The sequence below is a fragment of the Seriola aureovittata genome, chromosome 2 (assembly GCF_021018895.1).
Source record: "Seriola aureovittata isolate HTS-2021-v1 ecotype China chromosome 2, ASM2101889v1, whole genome shotgun sequence".
Classification (NCBI taxonomy): domain Eukaryota; kingdom Metazoa; phylum Chordata; class Actinopteri; order Carangiformes; family Carangidae; genus Seriola; species Seriola aureovittata.
Window position 1 is genome coordinate 16,405,001 of NC_079365.1, and position 21,470 is coordinate 16,426,470.

At 43.9% G+C, this 21,470-nt stretch overlaps 1 protein-coding gene across 3 annotated transcripts in view; it reads right to left on the reverse strand.

Annotated features, from left to right (window-relative positions):
* Positions 1 to 21,470, reverse strand: part of bsnb (bassoon (presynaptic cytomatrix protein) b) — a 64,717-nt gene that overhangs the window by 822 nt on the left and 42,425 nt on the right. Inside the window, exons 4-13 of one of the 3 annotated variants that reach the window (XM_056394327.1) lie at positions 19,169 to 19,378; positions 10,780 to 17,187; positions 6,697 to 8,794; positions 5,446 to 6,314; positions 5,069 to 5,183; positions 4,823 to 4,969; positions 4,562 to 4,617; positions 4,201 to 4,319; positions 3,506 to 3,699; positions 1 to 2,485 (exon numbers count right to left, since the gene is read on the reverse strand). The exon at positions 1 to 2,485 is cut by the window's left edge and continues 822 nt beyond it. In XM_056394327.1, coding sequence (XP_056250302.1) covers positions 4,577 to 4,617; positions 4,823 to 4,969; positions 5,069 to 5,183; positions 5,446 to 6,314; positions 6,697 to 8,794; positions 10,780 to 17,187; positions 19,169 to 19,378 — 9,888 coding nt within the window. In that variant the 3' untranslated portion in view covers positions 1 to 2,485; positions 3,506 to 3,699; positions 4,201 to 4,319; positions 4,562 to 4,576. Of the gene's footprint in view, positions 2,486 to 3,505; positions 3,700 to 4,200; positions 4,320 to 4,561; positions 4,618 to 4,822; positions 4,970 to 5,068; positions 5,184 to 5,445; positions 6,315 to 6,696; positions 8,795 to 10,779; positions 17,188 to 18,574; positions 19,379 to 21,470 lie in introns of all 3 variants that reach the window. The other 2 variants (XM_056394318.1, XM_056394308.1) reach the window with 2 other exon arrangements.

The following is a 21,470-nucleotide window of genomic DNA, read 5'->3' on the forward strand; positions in this document are numbered from 1 at the left end:
CTTTCAAAATGACATGCCCTGATTTGTGAATGACTGGCTGAACATTTTACTCGTCAATATTTTCTACGTTGGCCTGTGAAAGTCAAGGTTTGAAACCTTAGTGAAATCATGCCTTTCCTTTTTTTTATTTTTTATTTTTAATTCAGGTACAACTTCCAAGAATATAAGATGTAATCATGCACCTTTCCAATGGCTTGGCTGCTGAGTGGTTTAGTCAACAATGAAATATCTGATAGAAGCATTCCATTCACCCCACAGGTTATACTGACACTCAATATGTACACTGACACGTATTAATGAGAAGTGCTGACCATCTGTATCACAGGTTTATAGCCGCACGGACAGTCACTGCAAGCCAAACACTGAGGTGCCCAGGTCAGCCAAAACGCACGAAAACTGAATGAGGGCTTACAAACAGCCAGACAAAGCCAAGCAAACCCATGCTTCAAAGCGACATGATGGTAGACATTCAGAACCGACAGTCTACACAGTTTACCCTTTGGCAACAAGTCCCCCGTGTGGGGTGTGAGGGGTGAAAACATGCCACGAAAATAAAAACAATTCTAGTTCAATATTCAATATTCAAATTCATACAGACAAGTTGCTAAGTAAAAACATTTTCATGACTTTTTTTTTTTTTTTTTTACTATTTTAGTTCATAATTTTGTTGTTTTTCTTGTGAATACAGTCATGATAATAAACTGTTTTAGGCTGAATCACTTCCAGGTTCAAAATGAGTCATTGCATAGAACATTAAAATTGATAATTGCTTTCATCCTCTCCTATATCTGTATGCTCAGGTGTGTGTGTGTGTGTGTGTGTGTGTATGATCGTGTGCACTTGTGTGTTTGTATGTGTGTGTGTCTTTGTCACAAATAGAGGCAGTGGGCCCAGCTTGTTAGTGAGATTATCTTGTTGGTGAATAAGTAACCACATTAATCAGCAGGAGGTTAATGGGTCTGTTCAGTGGAGAACTAAATTAACCTTGGCTCTGAATGTAACTTGGACGCAAAATGTGTAACGTGTACAGTGTGTGTGTATATGTGTTTGCAGAAGACAGAGAGAGAGAGTGTCTGTGTGAGTGTGTTCGTACCTGTCTGCATGCTCGTATGCATCTGCACATAACATGCACGTCTGGACACGGTACTGTGTTTGTAAACCCTCTGACAAATTGTATTACGGCTATTTATCGACAGATGTGTTTGATATTTCCCATCACTAATTTAAACAATATTTATACCATTGTGCTATATACCATTTTCTGCATGCTATTGCTTTTAAAAATCAACAAGCAAATTATTTGATGCAAGAAAACAGATTCAAACAAATCAAAAGTGAAAAATATAAAGTTTTACCAAAGAAAAACACAGAACAACAAAAAAAAGAAAGAAAAGAAAGTCACCAGAAAGTGATTCCATAAATACACAAAAGACAAATTTACATCATTATATCTCTGATTTGGATTTGTTTTATGTACATACAATAGTATACAGTTGTGTAAAAAGAAATGCATGATGATATGGACGATTTAAAACATATGAGGTATACAAGTAAAAACATGTACTGAATAAGGCTCTTCCATTCAGTGAATATCAGGCAAAAATGAAAAGAAACTAGAAGATGAGACAAATCAATAAAAAGGACAAAGTCCCAGAATGCTCTGGGACTGACTATAACGATGGCTTTGCGATGGCTAATAAAGAGCCGTGGCCACTCTTTCATTTGGTCCTCTCATCTGTGTGATTCTCACACTTGTGGGCACACTGGTAGTAATTCCCTTCCCTAAACACCTACAGCTAATGACTGGTGGCATCTCATAGGTGGTGAAAAATGGGCTTCTTTTTTTTTTTTTTTTCAGTTTTTCAAATATTTGTGCGTGCATTCTCATGTCCACATTTACACAATGCATTCTGTAGACATCAAAAGAAAAAGAGGAGAAATAAAAACACATTCAAAGAAAGGGTCAAATTCCCTATACTGGAATGTACTGTAGAGACCAGAGAAACCAAGCATTCAAGGATTGTAGTGGAATCATCAGGTTGGTTGTCATTGCCGTGATACACCTCGTCTTCTATGTGGCATCGTTGTGGGCTAAGATTGGTATCTTTGCTACGAGGAAAACCTATGAAAATCTATCTTCTTTATTTTTTCACTGTGTTTTAACTCTGGGCTCTGAGGACATCAATACAGAATCAAAAATCCTTGCCAGAAATGCACTCTTCAGACATGAGTTGTGTTCCTTCAAAATCCCTGTAGAGGGCGCTGTGAGGCTTCCTTTATCGAGATGTTTGAAACCACGGACATGCACGGCCAAACACGCTGAAATTCTCCCATGATATCCAGGTGCCTCAGTTAGCAGGCCTTTCACTGTCTCACAGGTCCCAGGAGACTTTCTCTAAAAGAGGAGCGGAAGCAGGATTCCAGTCCCCCTTCCCCCACTCTCCTCCGCCTCACTGCATCCACATTATAGACGGTTGTTGTCCTCCTGTAATAAAGACAGTGAAGATGTGAATGCTGGCAGAAACAAATTAATTGTTAATGCACAACATCAAATCTACCAGACCTGATGCCAACACAAAATATAATGCTGCAACATACAGTATACCAATATGGAAAAGTGAAAAAGAAAAAGATTAAAAATTGTATTTTAAATTAATATGAGCCTCTAAATAATCTGTGTTCTGCAATGGCCATTACACAGCTCACTGACACAGGCTGAAAGCTTCTGCTATGTTTATGTTACAGCTCTGCCAGCCTACTCCCCCTTACTTCCTATGATACTCCAACCAATCACAGCCCTGCTGGTATCGGCAGTAATCCACTGGGCTGAGCAGGCTGGCCTGCTGCTCCAAGAAGCACTGAGTCGGGTTTATCTCCACATTCCCCCTCTGAGTACTCAGACAGGCCAGAGACATGGAGAAGACTGACACGGCCACTGATATTAATGCAAGTGTCAACATAGACAACACAACAGCTGAATGAGAGACCTTCATTCAAATGAGGCACAACTTCATCCTGTGCAAGTCACAGTATGTGTTTTGACAGAAGCTAAATAAAGTGCATTGAAATCTGCTTTATTTGCGCCTCTGTAGTTCCACTCCATTGAGTGGGATTAGTTCATTTGTTTATTCTTCCATGTAATGAGTAATGCTTTCCATGAGTCATGATTCTGTGCGCCTGCATGTGCTCTTGTCCCTGTGTGTCTTTGCGTGTGTGACATTAAAGCCAAGCCACAGTTAGCCTTCTCAGGCTAATTATAGCCCAGTGTGCTTGGCCCAGATTATTGCAAGTGTGTGGAGTCAGAAGGTAAAGCGTACTAGTGCTGACCTCCCTTGTTCTTGGCTTTGGCCTCTCACCTCTCCAGCACAAAGTTCAGGCAAACTGTGACTTTAATTACCTGACCTGACACAGCAGTGAACCATTGAAATAAAATGCTGATGCAAGCAAAAACACAACCAACAAATAACCAACAACAAAACAAAAGTTATGCATTTTAGTTACTTACCAGTGAGTCGTCAGATGTCTCCACTATCATCATTCTGGGACTGTAGTTTTGTCAAGGCACCCACTTACTTTCAGGCCTCTGCTCATGTCTTGTAACACCGTGCTGACGAAGCGATCACCCTTATTTAATTCACTTCAATCGTGTGCCCGCGTCTGGGGAATACAGTGCTGACAAGGCATCCTTTGATTCCAGCTCTGTTCAGTAATTTGGGGTAAGGGGAAGGTACAGCAGATCAGTCCGAATTTACAATCACAGCATTTAATGAGTCATCACTTCACTTGAGTCATCTCATTATGCAGACATGGACTATGCTAATCTATGTAAATATCCATCTGATAAAACACGTAATCCATTAATCAAAGTGTGACAGCTTTCTATGTTTTCACAGCTTGGAGTCTTGAGTGCATTAAATAAAACTACGATTCACCAGGTAAAAATGGAAAGTATCACCCAGCCATCAACAATGTTTAACAAGTTACTGCATCTATTTTATAGGATGCAAATGTCACAAAAGTGAAGAAACGTATTATACATTTTTTAAATAGTTTCCTACGATGACATAGTTTTTACTTGCTTAGTGAAGCAGGTGACACAATATTTATTATAAAGACGTAGCCCACCCCAAAATAATTTAAACATGTCCAAAAAAAGTAACAATTTCTCAAAGGATAAGGAAGAGTTAATGAGATACTCACTGATGCACCCAAGATCTCTCTTCCTCTATTTCCTCTGTAATGTGAAATGTATTTAATGCAGTTTCATAGGTTTTTCAAGTACAAAGCTACCAATCCATCTCATTTCAACTCTGGATACCCTGAAAAAAAAGCACAATTAATTCAAAGTAAGTTTAAAGTGAAACAATAAAGACATAAACACTATCATTTCCCATATATCCATGGTTCAATTCACAATTTAATTCCTCATTTCTGTTGATAAGCAGACCGCTATCTGTTGCTTCCCATCCTAAAATCAATCCATCCTTCTAAATTAGAAGTTTGAAAAACGAAAACAGTTTGAGTTCCCTGTAATTTTCACTGAAAACTTGAATTCACCTACCCTCCTCTGATTAGTTCACCAAAATGAAGTGAACTTCTTCCCGAGGCCAGTCAAAGCTGTGGGTGACAAAGAGAAGGAAGTGAATATAGAAATGAGAAAACAACCTACCCCAAACAGTGAAATGCCCATTCAAGGAATTCCACTGTCTTCATTTTTGCTTTGTTACTACTACTACTACTTTTAAAATAAAAGGTAAAGGTAAAGATTTAACAAAGATAAGCAGTAATACAATTTTAAACATTTATTTATTCATGACTGTACCATCTCCCAGTTTTCCCGCCTGCTCTGCTGCCCCTCCTTGCAGGATTTTGGTGAGTACATTTTCCCCCTCAGCAGGTGCCGGTCCTGCTGCAGCGCCACCTATACCTCCGGGTTTGCTACCAATCCCAACAGGGGCGGCCTTGGAGCCTGCAAACAACAAACAACATAACCATCACACATCCCCACATGTCATCATTAGCTTGTGGTCATTGTGTGGTTTATGGTAGCGGTGGAACTGAGACTTACCAATGCCTGTTAGAGGAGGTGTAGCTATTTTGGTAGGCTGAGGTGCGGTTGGGACTGCTGCTGTAGGTTTCATTCCCGAAGCTGCTGCTGCTGCAGGTGTAGCGTCCATTTTTGCCTGCAGAAGATTTAGTAGAGACAAGGATGAAGTTAAGTTTTATTTGCTACTATATAGATTATTCTAGACTTGACATCATATTCTATGATTTGAAGTGTAACTCTTGATTTCCCTTCTCCAGTTTTCCATATAATGCCTACAAACCTTTTTTAAGATAGTCAGATTGTTGTAGAAAATACCACAGGATTGTATCACATCCTTAAAAACATAATGTCAGTATACTCTGTATAGGTAAAATCAAACCATGCTCAGGTCTACTAACCGCTGTAGTAGCCGGCTGCCCAGCTGCAGACCCTACTCCTGGCTGGCGTCCCTGTGGTGGGGTTTGGCCGGTTTTGGGCTGCTGTTGTGCTGGTCCTGCTCCTGCAGTGGTTGTTGTGGGCTGGCTGCTCTGAGAGGTCTGGCTGTGTTGCAGTGGTTGTTGCTGCTGCTGTTGTTGTTGTTGTGCACTCTGCTGCTGGGCCTGCTGGGTGATATCAAGTGGTTCAGAGCCTGGATGTCTCCCAGACTGACCCTGACCACCTGACCGTTGCTGCCCAGCATGGCCCTGAGGGGGGGGCTGCTGCTGCTGCTGCTGCTGTTGCTGCTGCTGCTGCTGTTGCGTTGGTTTAGGCCCTGCTGCAGAGGGATCCTGCCTCCTGGAGCTTGTGCGATCTCCTTGGGGTCTCTGGCTCCTTCCCCCAGTGCCATGGTGATGACCAGAGGCGGTGTCACGAGAGAAGTCTCCTGAGTTCCGGGGGCTTCCCTGGGCAGAACGGGAGTCTGGACCACTCCTTCTTTGTGTAGATGAGGCATTTCTGCCATCAGAGCGACCAGATGGGTCTTTGGGGTGTGTCCTGGAAGATCGGGAGGACCTGGGATCCTCTGAGGAGTGGCGAGAAGAGCTGTGTCTGCCTGTGCTGCCGCTGTGGTGACGGTGGTCCCGTGACGGTGTGGAGGACGAGTGGCGTTGTTGGTTGTATTCATCCTGGGGACCATAATCCTCTGGAGGTTCATCATAATCATGGTAGGTGTGTTTACTACGCCTACCTGTCGATGAGTGACCTCCACTTCCATGATGTCTTGAGCGATCAGAACGGGCCTCTCGTGGCTTCTCAAACCAGTCAGTTTCCTCTTGGCCCAGGTGATAGGCTTTTCAAAACCAAAACAAACATTATCAGTCAATTGTTTTACATGTCGAGAGGAGCAGCATGCAGATCGAAGTCATGCAAAATAACAGGGAAAACATGCTCCAAATCCCAGAGCCATGCACATTTTTGGAGGAATCCAACAACAACAAAAAAAGCTTAAAAAAACAGAAGATATCACCTCACACTGAAAAATTATGTATCCAAAACATAAATATAAAATAGGCATTTTTGGCTTAATATTCGATAGGAACCAGTCCATAAAAAAAAGACAAGACAAACAAAGTATATGCGCTCTTCTCACTTGGCATGCAGTTTCTTTCCAGCACACTTTAAAGATGGGAGGAACGGATTTCATGCAGTACAAATGATTCAGCACCAGTTACCTTCACTGTCAGAAACAGCACAGTGCATGTCATCTACAAGGTAAGGGTCATCTGGTTTATAGACATGACTCCTGGGCAGGTCCTTCTTGTGGTGGTCCTGCACATCTGGCAATGAATGGCTGGAGCCATACTGATTTCTCACATCATGGGCTTCTGATATGCCAGATGTTCTTCCTATGCCTACAGGCTTCCCAACAGGACTGAGTGGGCTCTCCTCTTCTGAATTCTGGCTGCGCATGGGAGGCCTTCCACTGCGGCCGCTTCTCTGAGACCGCTCCATTGCATCTCTTTCATAGGATTTACTCCTGTGGCCTGTGGCATCTCTGGAGGAAATCTTGTCCATACCATATCCAGTAGACCTGGACCTTCCAGAGCTATACATGCGGTCCTCCTCCTCAAGACCCTCACGACTGGTGCCGTAATATTTCTGCTGGTCGTATGCGCTCTTCTTCATCCCATAGGTGACATCATCCTGAAGCTTCTTGGATCTGGACACGACTGTACAGCTGCCTCCTGTTGATGTTGTCATCGTGTAAGAGGCAAGGTCAGACTCCACATCCCGTGCTTCCTCAATAGGGGAGAATTTAGAAATCTTCTGCTCCATTCCCTGCTTCCTGTGCTTACTGCGTTTAGAGGAGACTACTGCAGGGGCGAGGTTCTTGGGTGTGAGTTTGTGGCTACTGGAGCTGCTCCGTGATGAGTGTTTATAATCATCATAGTAATAGGAAGAGCCTCCACTCACTGTGGTGCTGGTGCGACTGTCTACTGTTCCTTGGTAACCTGTTGAGCTTGTAGGTCTACCATAAGCATCCACAGGCTCATCCTCAGGCCTACCATAGGCAGTCCCACGGGCAGGGCCGTTCTCAGTGCGATAACGCCCTCCCACAGGATGACCTAAAGCATCAGTGGGTTGGCTAGTGTTGTCTTTTGTCAACTCACTGATGTCATCAATCATGACGTAGTTCCTAGGAATATTCTGCTCCAGGTTAGAGGTGTAGAGACCATCTGAAGCATAAGCAGAGGTGGGGCTGTCCACAGAATGAGTCAGGCCAGGCTCAGGGGGGCGGTATTGTCCATATGCATTGCTGTAGACTGAGCCAAAGTTGGTATCTGGAGCTGATGTTGCCACCGACACTGCTGGGTTGCTGATGACCTCATAGTTGGTGGGGAGTTTTTGCTCAAGGTCAGCCAAAGACGTTTGCCTTGGTCTCTGATGGACTGTAAGGATTTCTGCCTGGGGTTGGTAGGTGAGGCCAGGTTGGTAAGAGCTGTGGCTGGGGTAGGGGAGGCTCTGACCTGGCATGGGCTGACCAGGCTGATGGAAGCCCTGGTGACCATGCTGCTGCATGCCAAGGTCTGGCTGGTAGGAGGACTGGGCATAAATGCGAGAGGAATAGGTTCCCTGGTTCTGGTAGCCAGGGCCTGGTGGGGGATGGGGTTGGAAAGTTCCTGGCTGGGGTGCAGAGGATGAAGGGTACTGAGGAGGTTGGAAGCCTATCTGTTGGTAAGCAGAGCCTGGCTGCTGTGTTGATGGTTGACTTTGAGGGTATGAATAAGACATATAAGATGAGGTTGAGGGATACTGAGAAGCTGCATTGAGGTCATTGGTAAACTGACTCAGTGGTGCAGTGCTGGGCCTTGTGAGCAGACCATTAGCATCAAAGGTTCCTGTTGCAGCTGCTATCCTGAGGTTATTGAGCTCACTGTCTGACATGTAGTCACGAGCGTCACCCATACATCTCAGGTAAGCCAGCTCTCTCCTCTCCCTCTCCTTCACCATGGTCTCCTTACGTTGGGTGATGCCTAGCTCCAAGTAACGAAGCTTGGCATCAATCTCTTTTTCTTCTTCCTCCAGTTCGGCTTGCTGCTTACGGAGCTTTGAAGACTCTTGTTCCACGGCTTTCAGTTCACTAAGCAGGCCGGCCTTGGTGACTCCCTGGGTGGGTCTGGGTAGGACCCTCTGGGGCATGCCAGGAGAGCTGTACATTTGTGCTGGAGTAACAATGGGGAGCGGAGTTTCCTCTGGAGGGGGGCTGGGGAGAGTCCTCTTTACTTTCCTCATCAGAGAGTTCTGCTGCTGCTGCAGGGAGGCCATCTGCTAGGAGAGGCAGAGACACATCAGCAAACACTGAGCTATAAACAGAATGTGTTTATGTAAATTAGACTCATTACTGTACACTGGGTACTCACAGAGGGTCTGCAAATTTCCTCATCCCCAGACCTAAGTGAAGAGCTATGCAGCCTGATATGTTGTCCACTTGATGTTAATTGACCTATGTGCATTAGCTCCATCCACAGTTCAATTAACATAGTTTGATTTCATTACATTGATTAAAATGTTGTTTCACTGAAGCCAAAGATGCTAAGTGTCGATTTTCATTTTATGCCTGATTAACAATGTTAAGTAAAATGTTTAGAAGTGGCAGTCAGTGAAGTCAACTCAAAGCACCTCTATTATATAATAATACTCCCACTTGTACCCCTAAGTGGAACCACCTTAGGGACAATTTAGCCATATTACTTGTTATCCTAAACAAGTAACATTCATAACATTGTGACTGCAATGAGTTAAATATTAGTCAAATATGTCTTTACCAGTGTCAATAAGTATGTTTGCATTTAGCAAATGCAGGATCCATAATGTCATAACAATTTTTTAATTAAAATAAAATGCTAAACAAAGACATGTGCTTTTTAGCACCTTAGTAAATGTAAACATACATAAGCATGAAATAGTAAAACTTTTTTTTTTCAAATTGCCAGGAGATATCAAAGTACAATGAAACAGTTGTGCTGTGAGTCTTTTGGTTTCATTCAAATATATTTTCCATTAACTCCTCTGATCAAACACCACAGTATCTGTCTTCTTTTCTCATTGCAAAATATTCATGTACAGCATGCAGATAAGAATAGTCAACTAATCAGTCAACATTACAATCAAAAACACTACTTAAAAAGACATCTATGCTAGTCTACTACTTACAAAATAGTTGTGTTGGGTAGATCCATGGTGATTTTGTTAAGTATCCAAAGGAGAACCAGGTATGAAACACTAACACTAAAGATTAGAGGTACAAATGTGTAAAATGCCTGACATCTGATTTCTACCTTTGCCTCTCAGACTAATTTTGGTCTAAGCGCAGAACAATATTAATTTACTTTGACCAGCTGCTAACAATCAGGAAGACAGCAAAGCACCACCAGGATTGCTCCACATTGTGTGTCCCCCTGGCAACTCTTAAAGGTTTGCCAGATATAGAAGACATGACAGAAAGCGAGAGATAGAGAGAGAGAGAGAGAGAGAGAGAGAGAGAGAGACAGAGAGAGACAGAGAAAGAGAGGGAGGAAAACAGACTAAAATAATAGAAAGGGGAAAGATAAGGGAGGAGATACAGCAGAAAAGGATGATGGGAAAATCTTTTCTGGCATGACCAGCTGCTCTCATGAGAACATTCTGTCACTTTGTCGATGCCAGATCCTGTGTGATCCTCTATGTCCACACAAATATCCTGCATATACATATATTTATTTTTGTTTTATAATTTTCATTTCCAGACATTAAACTGATGACTTCTATAGTTTAGAAAAGCAATTATTATATATATGTATGTGTATATTATTATATATTAATATATAACTATTATAAGCATTATTTTGAGCAAAATGAATATTCATCATAAAGGCCTTTAGTTTGAGTCCAAAAAAATGGACAAAAAAAGACATTTTATTGACATCATATGTAATGTAATGTAAGTACATAAGTACATAGTGTATATCAACAGCAAAAACATCTATGTTGCATTAGTTACTATGTTGTATCAAAAGACTCAGATCTCCATAGGGGGCCAAAGGCATTATCCCTAATTTGAGGATTTTTATAGTATCTTATTTAAGCTTTTAGTTATGCACTGTGTACTGTAGCTTTATTTGAATAATCTGTAGATGTTGTGGGGTGGCTGTATTTCTAAAAATAGATATTTCTTCTGAGTAAATCCCCCTAAAATATACATTTTTATTTTTAGATTCTATTCACTATAATTTCGGTGGTAAATTCTGCTTCATGAAAAGGTGATGGTTTCATACCTGACTGTTGGAAACAGCTTGCTGATGATATGGGGAGAACCTGTTCTTGGCCGGGTCCTCTGACGTGGGGCTGAGAGGCTTGGGATCTGACATGGAGCGCTGCACACTTTTTATGGGTCTTGGTAGGGTCTGGTGGCGTTGGGGTGATTCAGCGGTGAAGGCCTTCTGTTGGGGTGTAACATGGGCTTTGTTGAGTTTCTCCTGGGAGGCAAATGTTGTCTCCAGCATTCGATGAGGAGACAATGGAGATACAGGAGAGTATAGCACCTGGGGAGATTTGGGGGGTTGGCGAGATGGAGATTCATTTTGTTGTTGCTGATAGCCAATTTCCAGGGGGTCTGGTTTCCGCCTCTCAAACTTAGCAACTCCTTGGAGTCTAGGAGAGGTTGGATCCGAAGTGTTCGCACCTACTATATGCAGACTTGTGGAGTACGGACTGATAGTTGTAGGGACACTAAGTTGAGGGGCGACCACACCCTGAGAATGAGACTCTGGTTCTGTCTGGCAGGCCAGACTCTCTCCTTTGTGGGTCCTTTCAGGGGCGGCTATATAATGTAATAGGTCAACCTTGGAGGTCTCTGCCATGGTAATGTGGATTGCGGGTGAAACCCTGCCTAGCTGGTCGGGCTCCGTCTGGCATGACGAATCATTTGTGGTCTGAATAGCTATACTTGCAGAAGCCACTTTAGATGACCCATCTGATTTAGTCTCACCACTGGATTCAGAGTGCTTGGATACACGTGATCGCCTGCGTCTTACTGGCTGCTGGTCCCATTCTCCCTGGTCTTCCTCATCCGTCTGCACACTACAGTCTGCAATACGCCTTGTTCTCCTACGCCTGTTCATGAATCTGTCCTCTCCATCTTCATCGTCTGTTTGCACACAGCTGTCTGTAATCCTCTTCACAGAGTCGTCCTCTGAGCCATCCCTCAGCCGAGGCATGGAATTCTGCTTTTTCATGGTCTTGGAATCAGCCTGTTTGTCACTGCTCCTCAAAGACATTTCAGAGGCGGAACTATGAATAGGTCGAGCAGCCACCATGGCTTGGACCACTTGTCCATCCTGCCAAAATTGAACACTCTGTCCATCTTGTTGAATAACTCTACCACTCTGGTCACAGATAATGAATCCTTGAGGGGCCCCTCCTCCAACAACTACTCCTTGTATAGCACCCTGGGCAGATGTTGCTGCTGCCGCTGCTGCTGCTGATGCAGCGGCTGCCTCTGCTGCTGCAGCAGCAGCTGCTGCCTCCACTGCTGCTGTTTTTTGCCTTTTCTGCTCCTCCAGCTGCTGCTGAAGCTGCTGCTGCAGAGACTGAATTTGTTCAAGCTGCATTCTCTGCTGGGCCAGTTGTTCTCTTTGCATGATGAGCTGAGTCTCCCGCTCAGCTTGCTGCTGCTGTAGGACTTGCTGTTTGATTGTCTGTAGTTCTTGAATCTCACGCTGAACAAGCAATTGTTCTTTTTCTCGGTGCCGCTGGAGCTCCATACGATCTCTTTCAAGCTCCTCGTGTAGGCGCATCTGCCGTAATTTCTCCAGTTCAACCCTCTCTCGCTCTAACTGCAGCACATGTTCTTGTTGCTGACTCAGTCTTTCATCTTCCTTTCCTTTCTGTGCATCCATGGGAGGAGAAAGCTTGGAACTCTGTGCTAGGGCATGGGGAGTCGCTTGTGGCTGGCCCTGTGGCAGAACTAATGGTTGAAGTTGACTGATGGGCTGAACTTGAGGTTGGGTTTGAGTCAAAGATAAAGGTTCAGTTTGAGCAGGTACCTGTTGTGGCTGCATTTGAGCCTGGACTGGCTGGGCAGTTGGATTTTTCCCTTGAGCTTGAGAAAGGGATGTAACACTCTGTGAGGTAAATTGAGTGCGGTCTGTCTGCTGATCTGTGGTTTGCATACCAGGTGCTGGTACATTTTGTGCTCCTAAGTGTGCTGCAGGTGGGGTTGGTGGAATGGTTGCAGCTGTTTGCGGAGCAACCGTTGTTAAAGGCTTTCCAAGGTACACTGGAATTTCTTGGTGTGAGCTGCTTGCAGCAGGCACACTTCCTGATGGTGTAGCTGATGTAGGATACTGATTTGGAGGAGGGTAAGCATATGGTCCCTGTGTGGACAGAGGCATTCTAGGAGTCACTTGAGGCAACCTGGTAAGACTAGCCAGTGGTACAGCTGTTACACCTGTAGGGTATGGTCTGTAAATTCCCCTGGGCATGGGACGGAGGACAGAGGCAGGCTGGGTGGTAATTGGCAAGGTAGAGGCTATGGGAGTATTTATTGTGGAATATATCATGCCATCACCTCCTCTCATAGCAGCAGGGTACAAGGCGCGTATACTTGCTTGTCTGGCATTTATTAGGTTTGTTAGGGTTTGGCCATTTGCCGTTGGTCTTCCATCTGGGCCATACAATAGGTTTGCTCTTATTGACGCTAAGCTTTGCTGGAGATTAAGCCTACCTAGAGATCCACCCCTTCCAGCCCCGTATGGTACCAGTTCAGGGTTGTTTCCATACCGGCTCCCAAACTGGTCCACCGTGTTCAGAGCTGCACACATGCGACTGATCTCCCTGGCAGTGGTTGCACTGTACTGAGCCAGATTGGAGTCCTGTGATCCTGTTAGGTCACGTGAACCGTATGCATAGTCGGAATTGATATTTGACATGGAGCCATATCGACGAAGGGGTAATGAAGGGCCTGCAAAATCTCCTTGGTGACGCAAGTCCGTGTAAGATCCATACTGTGCTCCCATGCCAAGATATCCACCATCATAAGCCTGATTCATGCCACTGAGATCTACTGCCAGACCCCCCTGGACATTGCTTGGATAGTGACCAGCATCAGTCATTGAAGGCAGATTAGTATCAGACATTGAGGGCTGTATTCTTCCTGAGGGGACTATGGGTGGTTGATATGGTTTATGTTCCTCTGTCACTCCTTGTGTAGTTTGAGGCTGTTGTTGTTGTTGTTGTTGTTGTTGTTGCTGTTGTTGTTGTTGTTGTTGTTGTTGTTGTTGTTGTTGTTGTTGGCTGACATTGTAGTGTGGTGGATGGGGAGGGTGGGCTGCTTGAGAGGTTTCAGTGGTGGGGGTTTTATCTGAGGATACTGTTGTAGGCTTCTGAGTGAATGACCCTGAACAGGAACCAGCAAAGGGCAATTTGTAAACAACATCACAACAAGCCACCTGGTTTTCTGACTTGATCTGTCCCGTGAGATCCAAGACCTGAGGAGGGGGAGGAGGTTCCTCTCGCTTTACCAGTTGAGTCACTGTTCCCACCTGTGATGTGTTACTCTCATCAAGTTGCACCATCATAACATGAGGTTTACCTGTGGACAAGTTCATTACTGTCGGCTTGTTTTTTAGCTCTAAGGCAACTCCACCATAGATTTCATGGGGAACATTAGACGCAGGAGCCCCAGACACCGATGGTGGAGCCAGAGGGGATACTCTAGGTATGGCACTAGCAGTAACTACAGGCTGGGCACTGCTTGTCTGGCTCACTACAAGGTCTTTTTTCATCAGCAGTGGCTGGACCTGATTAGCTAAATTGTAACGAGCATAAGATGATTGCTGTTGGTGCTGCTGGAGCTGCTGCTCAAGAAGTTGTTGCTGCTGCAGGAGCTTCTGCTGCTGTAACTGCAATTGTTGCTGTTGTATACCCAGGTTCTCCAGGCAGGCATCAATTTTGGGAATAGACGGGTCACTAATCGGTGGCTTACTCTGGGTCAAACATACAGCTGATCCAACCCCTTGCCCCAAATCCACACGGTTTTGCAAAGGATCTCCATACACCACTGGCTGCTTGGGTTGGGACATGAATGTTGAACCTACAACCGTGACACTAACTGTGGTCGGCGTAGACACAGATATATGTGGTTGCTCTTGTGCGTTCAGGTTCATAATAAGGGGTTGCACTGCCGTGTGTCGACCAGATGGCTGCTCTGATCCTACAGAATATCTTCTCGTGTCAGAGGCAAGGGATGTTAGGTCCATCCCCTGGTCTGTCATTATAATTGGGGAAGGCCTCATTGGGGCTCTCAGATCTACCACATTAGTGCTTGGATGTGTTTGGCCCTGACCCACAACCATTGAAGTTCCTGGAATATTTGAGATTTTACATAGAGATATATTTTCCATAGATCCACGACCATGGGCAGTTGTGTTGACTGTGCTAATACCAACATTTACTTTTTCAACATTTTGAACCATCTGCGAAGAATGCTTAGGAGACTGTTGCAATGGATGCATTTGTGGTGATGTTGGGGAACTTGTAGATGGGGGCTGGGAGCTATACAATGTTTTACAACTGACCTGTGTTGGAGATGACAGAGGGGAAGTGGAAGAATTTACAGTCAGTGGCTTAGCAGGACTAGTTGCTTCAGAGGCTATTGTTATCACCATTACTGGTGAATCTTGAGAGGACTGCTGTCGTGCAAGACGTGGTGAAATTGCCCTTTGAGGTGCCTGAGCTCCATGGGGGGCTGTAGCTGATGTAGGACCACCAGGCAAGGATGGCAGCTGCCTGCCACTACCACCAGTGGGTCGAACAGATGGCATATGTGTTGGACTTTGTGCTGGGGAAGCACTGGGGGACCCTGGGGGGCTTGGACCTTTGAAAAGGGAAAAGACTTTGGAGGATAGGGAGGATGCTCCAGAGTCAGGTGGTGCCTGCGTTGGCCTCTGAGAGCCTGGTTTGCTGCTGGCAGGCACTGTGCTGCCTGCCTGTCGAGTTGTGGTGGTCTGACTGACTTGGGGTTTGGTTGTGGCAACTCCGACAACACCTTCAATTTTGGCACTCTGTGTCATCATCCTATTTTGTGTTTCTTTTGATAGATGTTGTGCTGCATGAATTCCTGGGATTCTTGGATCACTCCCTGTTGTGGAGAAGGACATAGGAGCGGAAACCTGTGTTGGGCTTGAGCCAGGGGTTAAGACAGTTCCTGCTTCAAGGTTATGTTTACCGTCAGGCTGAGAGGCAACTTTCTGCTGATTAACTGTTTGTCCTTGCCTCTGCATGAGCTGTGCTTTCTTCATCATCTCCTCATAGACCTCCTCTGCACTTTTTAGTGTCTTATCAGATGGTGACACTGCTGATGTCTTTTCTGTAGGGGAGTAGAGTGATGTGAAGGTTGGAAGGTTATATTCATTTCCTGATTTGTAAAGCTTTCCACCAATCATTTCAAACCCCTCTGCCTCCGAGTCCATAGAAGGTGAGTATTCAGAACATGATGATCTGTGAAGCTCCTCCATCTCTGCAGCTTGTCTCAGTTCCTCTGTTGGCGATGCATCCTCAATAGGAGAGAGATTACTGGGGGGAGTCTTGGATCTTTCCCTGCGTCTCTGTGCCCGTAGCTCCTCTTTATCCCTTTTTGTTTTCCGAGCAGTACTTCGGATCCTCTGTTGTTCTAGATCTCTCATTTGCTCCTGTTCTCTAAGTAGTTCTTCCTCCTCTCTGAGCTCATCTTCCTCAGATGAGTCCTCTATAGTGGGCAATAGTGGCCCATGGGAACGATGTCGAGCCTTTCTCTGCTGCTTTGCCTCTTCCAATCTTGCCCTACGACTAGGGCTGCTGTCACTGTCATCCTCCATAGATGATACAGATGTGGGGGATGTTCCAGAGGTGTAGCTGGGAGTGGTGGCAGGCAGAGTGGATGAATATTCCCCCTTGGACCGCTCTTCTGGAGAACCAGTCAGACTCTCCATCTCTAGCTCTGGCTCTCGTAGGTCATGCTCAGTACTGAGCTCCATGTCTCGGTTATAGCTGTTGGTGTTATTAAGCTCAATGGTCTTAAAGCGTCTAAGGCCTCCGGCCATTACAACATCTTCCTCTTCATTTTCTTTATATGCACCCTCTGTTACTTTGGTGTCTTCCTCAAAACTATTAGAATGGTGAGAGAGTCGTCGTCTCTCTTTGCTCACATCCCCACTGGTTTTATGCCCTCTTTTAGTCTTCTGGTTTCCAAATTCCTCCGCCTCTTCTTCATCAGCACTCATCTCCATAATTTGCCTCCTCATGAACTCCTCGTCTGTTAAATCTTTATGTGACTTCTTCTGCCTTACTGGCAATGGCGAGAGACCACTTTCACTGCTGTCCTCCACATAATCATGACGAAGCTTACAACTGAGGTCATCCTCTGATTCATCCCTTGCTGCATCGTCATCAGGACTGTAGTCCCGGTCCTGTCCAACTGACAGTGAACGTGGCCTATGCTTCTGGTCTGAGACGGTGTTTGACTCTAGCAGAGGCTTCATGGAGCTCTCTAGCTTGGTGATTTCTGAGGGGATGGAAGCACCTCTTTCGCTGAGCTTGATTCCTTCCTCTCGGATCTGGCCTGTAATTTCCCCTTGAGAGCTCGAGATTCCATCTGAAGAGTATCCGGTGTCACTTAAACTGTGTGTACTTGATTTGTTGTAATCCTGCAGAAAGAGAGAAAGAGGAAAAAAAGAGGTCAGAAGAGCAAAAAGGCATAATTTTTCCTAAATTAACTCATGGCAAGGTCTATTACAAGCCTCAGTGCACACCTTGTATCCCACTATTTCATCAAACTCATCAGCAGTGACATTTTTATGAGCATTTTGAGATAATAGGGAACAGTATTAATGTACTAGGCCTAATACAGATGAAATAGTCATGAACACTAAAATATTAGAGAATAATTACATAGTAAAGAACAAACGCTTCATCCAAAAATTGGATAGAGTAATACTTCAGGCTAAAATCAACCCAAATATTTACATTGTATTGCTTTTTGGTTTCAGAAATCAGGTGAATTTTAGCAACATTTATGCACTTGTTATCCCAAAAAAAACTTTATCTCAACATTTTTATTCTTTAAATATATAATATTCACAGCAAGATAATTAGTCAGTGAGTTAGTTAATGAGTTTTATTTTAACCTGTTTGTGAATGCATTCTTATTTTGTATTTTATTCAAGCTTTTTTCTGTTGATTTGGGTTGAGTTTGCCTTGAAATGTTATGTACACACAGATGGATAAATACACTGACACACAGAGTGACTATAACAGACAGCTGAAGATACAAACAACTACAGACAAATGTCATTTGGTTACATGCTTGATTGCCATCTTTGACGCATTCTCCATTGCATTCTTCGAACCGTTGAAGAATAACGAACATGCTTAGAATGCTTAAAATATCATCACAAAGTGTCACATTAAACAAAAGCTTGCATTTGATACAAACAAAATAAAAGTGTACAGAACAAGGTGGAGAAATGGGGGAACGAGCGGAGACAATGATGATGATGGTGATGATGATGATGATGATGATGATGATGATGATGATGATGACAAGGGTATTATGATGAGATGGAAAATTACACTGATAGGGAATAATTTTAATAAAGGCATTATTAAGTTATAACTATTATTACATTAGTGATAACAGCACAAGCTGGTGATAACTAGTACTAACTAACTTTGGATGCTGGTGCTGAGGATGAACAATAGATAGTAAGATAAATATGATGATGATGGAATGAGGGACCTGATGTTCATGAAAAAGACGGAGAAGAAAAAGAACAAGATCATTAATGAAAAATAAAACAAACATGTTAACTACAAAAATCATAATCACAACAAGAACAAAAAAACAAGAAAGATATGATTGCATAATATGATTAAAATAATTATGATTTTATGATGATGATGACATTGATGGCGAAGATGTTGTCAATGGCGATGACAATGAGAAATGGTTACAATTATTCAAATGGGCAAAAAAAAATTTAAAAGGTGAATCAAGAGGAACAGGTGAAGGCGATGAAGTTGCAGGTAGCTCACTTCATGGTGTCTTGACTTCTGTACATCTTCAGCTATCTTCATGTCTTTTGGTGAAGTGACAGTCTCTGACAATGCCTTCTTCTGTGAGGCCTTGACATCTTCTTTTAGAGATTTAGATGCGACTTTAGTCTTCTCCTGGCTCTGCGGCTGTTTGCGGGCCTGGTTGTTACCTGTGGGTTTAGACTGTGTAGGTGCTGTTTTTGAAAGGGTGGGAGAGGTCTTGGCATGGGTGGGTGTTGCTTTACCAGGGGCCTTGGCACCAGAGGGATGAGAAGTGCCCTTAGCCTGAGCAGAGGTCTGAGCAGAACCCTTTGTCTGCGTCGGCCCTTTGGCCTGGCTCGGGCCTTTTACTTGGTTAGCAGACTGAACAGGGCCCTTACTTTGAGCATGTGATTGATTAGGACCTTTCATTTGTGGACCCTTACTCTGAGCTGTGGGTTGTGTTGGGCCCTTAGTTTGGGAAGGAGGCTGAGTTGAACCTTTGGGTTGAGGAACAGGTTGGGCAGAACCCTTGGTTTGAGGGGACGCTTGGCTAAGCCCCTTGGTTTGAGGGGCAGGCCCTGCCTGTTTCACAGGAGAGATGGGGCCACTTACTTGGGGACCCGATGGTTTCTGCTGTTGTTGAGGACCTGCGGGCCTAGGCCCTGAAAGTTGATTGGGCCCTTTCTGCTGAGGCGGTTGTTGATTGGCTGTTGCAGGTGGCCGGGGGGATCCCACAGGCTGTGCAACAGGAGCAGGAATATCTCCCAAGCTTCCTGACAGAGCCCTCTGCGTCTGACAGTTCAAGCATAGCCATTCTTTCTTCTGAAAAAAAAAAGCACAAAGAGAACAACAATTAACAATGCTGAAAGGAAATAATCAGACAGAAGCACATGGTTTCTCCTAACACACTCTTATACATGTCTGCAAAATTAAATACTAAAGCTCAGAGGTTTCTTTTTCCACCTGGTGCCAACAATAAGCAAACAAAAAGAGAAACTGTGTTAATGGACAGTAATCTGATTAAGTATGCTCAACACTGGTATTTACTTTGATACTGACACTGTCTCAACACATTATTTGATAATTATTCATGATGATTGATGGGTACAGAAATATAAATCTGTCTCATAGTTAAATAAATTAAATCAGAAAGTTGTTGCTCTATAAACATTCATGGAGTACCAAGGACTCAGTATAACGAGTCTGAACAACTGAATATTTGAAAGCCTGTCCAAGCAAGGCCTTTCATCTCTTCCAGAAGACTTAATCATTTGACAACATTAAGCACTCTCAAACAGGGTACACAGAGGAAGAGTGCTGTGTGAATACAAATTAACACGTCTGTTCTGAGATTGGAGGGGTGCAACTGTCATTAGACCTCTGATGGAGCCCACAGCAAACCTTCTATCTGCAAAAGCAGGATTCGTCCTTCACAATCATCCTCACTGAGCCGTATGTTTGGAGGTAGTTATAGATTCTGACACGGCCGAGAATCTAAAACAAAACCCATCAAAGACAGGACATTAACATAAGCAGATTCAATTTCAGGTCAATGCAGCAGATTGATGAAGCTGCTCGATGAAAAGAAATGGTTATATTGCAGGTCAAGGAAGCTGAAAAGAGAGGTGGCGGCACCATGTTTGTAACATAACCCTCCATTTCTATGATAATCATCGGTGCTTCGGGCCTGAAGAGCGATCGTTCTAGTGTCACAGATTTGCACAACAAAACAAATAACCTCATAAATGCCTCTACTGCTGATTACCATCTACCTAATAAATCATTTCTCTTATTGGTTTCACACTTCAAAGGTATAAATACAGAAGATGGAATTCAACATCATGCCCAGGAATTGCTAAGAAATAAAAACAATGCAGATGTTCAATGACTGTATCAGAGGGCATCTCTACTGCACTCCCAACAGTCAAGATGCCAGAGAAGGTTGCAAGTACATTATTAATTTCTTCAAAAGCCCTTACATCTTCCTCATGTTGCAACTGTCAAATGCAATCAGCACTTAGTGAAGTTATTGGGGTTCTGTCGCTTCTGTCACATTTCCTAAAAGAAGAGTTATCTGCCTGGATGATATAAATAATTGAGAAAAAGACAACAGTGCAAGTAAGACAAAGAGAGATAGACAGAGGGTGACAATCATTTAGTTGGCAAAGGAACACCCTAACAGCATGATAGGGATCTTAATCTAGACCTCAGAGACCAGCGTTTGACAGATAAGTCTCCAGATAAGGTCTGAGAGTAGAGGGCACAGTCTGTCTTCTTTTTCACTTCATGCTAACCCTGTTTAGAGAAATTGATCAGGCCCCATGTGAGTCAGACATTGATTATTTGCTCTCCTCAGGACTCCTTGTGTGTCCTCTGGATTCTTGTAGAAAATACTGTGTGGCTCACTGACCACGGCGGTGAAGGGTGGATACAGAGCAACACAGGACATGTCTAGTACTTGTCCAGTAAAACTGACAAATAATGATTAGTAACACGCTGACGTGGGTGGTGGGAGACAAACGTATGGCTAAAATTGACCAGCTAAAGGATGAGGCAGAGGATGGACAAGGAAGAAGCAGGGGGTGGTGAAGATGATGGCCACAAAATATATCATATTTATTGTACGTGATCCTATTACTGTGTATTGATTAAATAAATGAACGCCTGTTTCTGCCTAAACCTCACACATTTAAGTCACATATTTACTGGACTTTTACAGTGGTTTGGTCATCGCCATTTGGATGTTTTGCTTGTGAGATGTTTGAGTTACCAAAAACAGCTGCCTGCTGCTGATTGAAATAATGTTGATGAAAGTGGTGAGACTCAAGTTTTGTGGATATGTTACTATAGAGCGACTGTTTTTTGTTCATGGGTATATTGTCAGTAAAGGCGGCAATTAATACAGGCTTGCCAA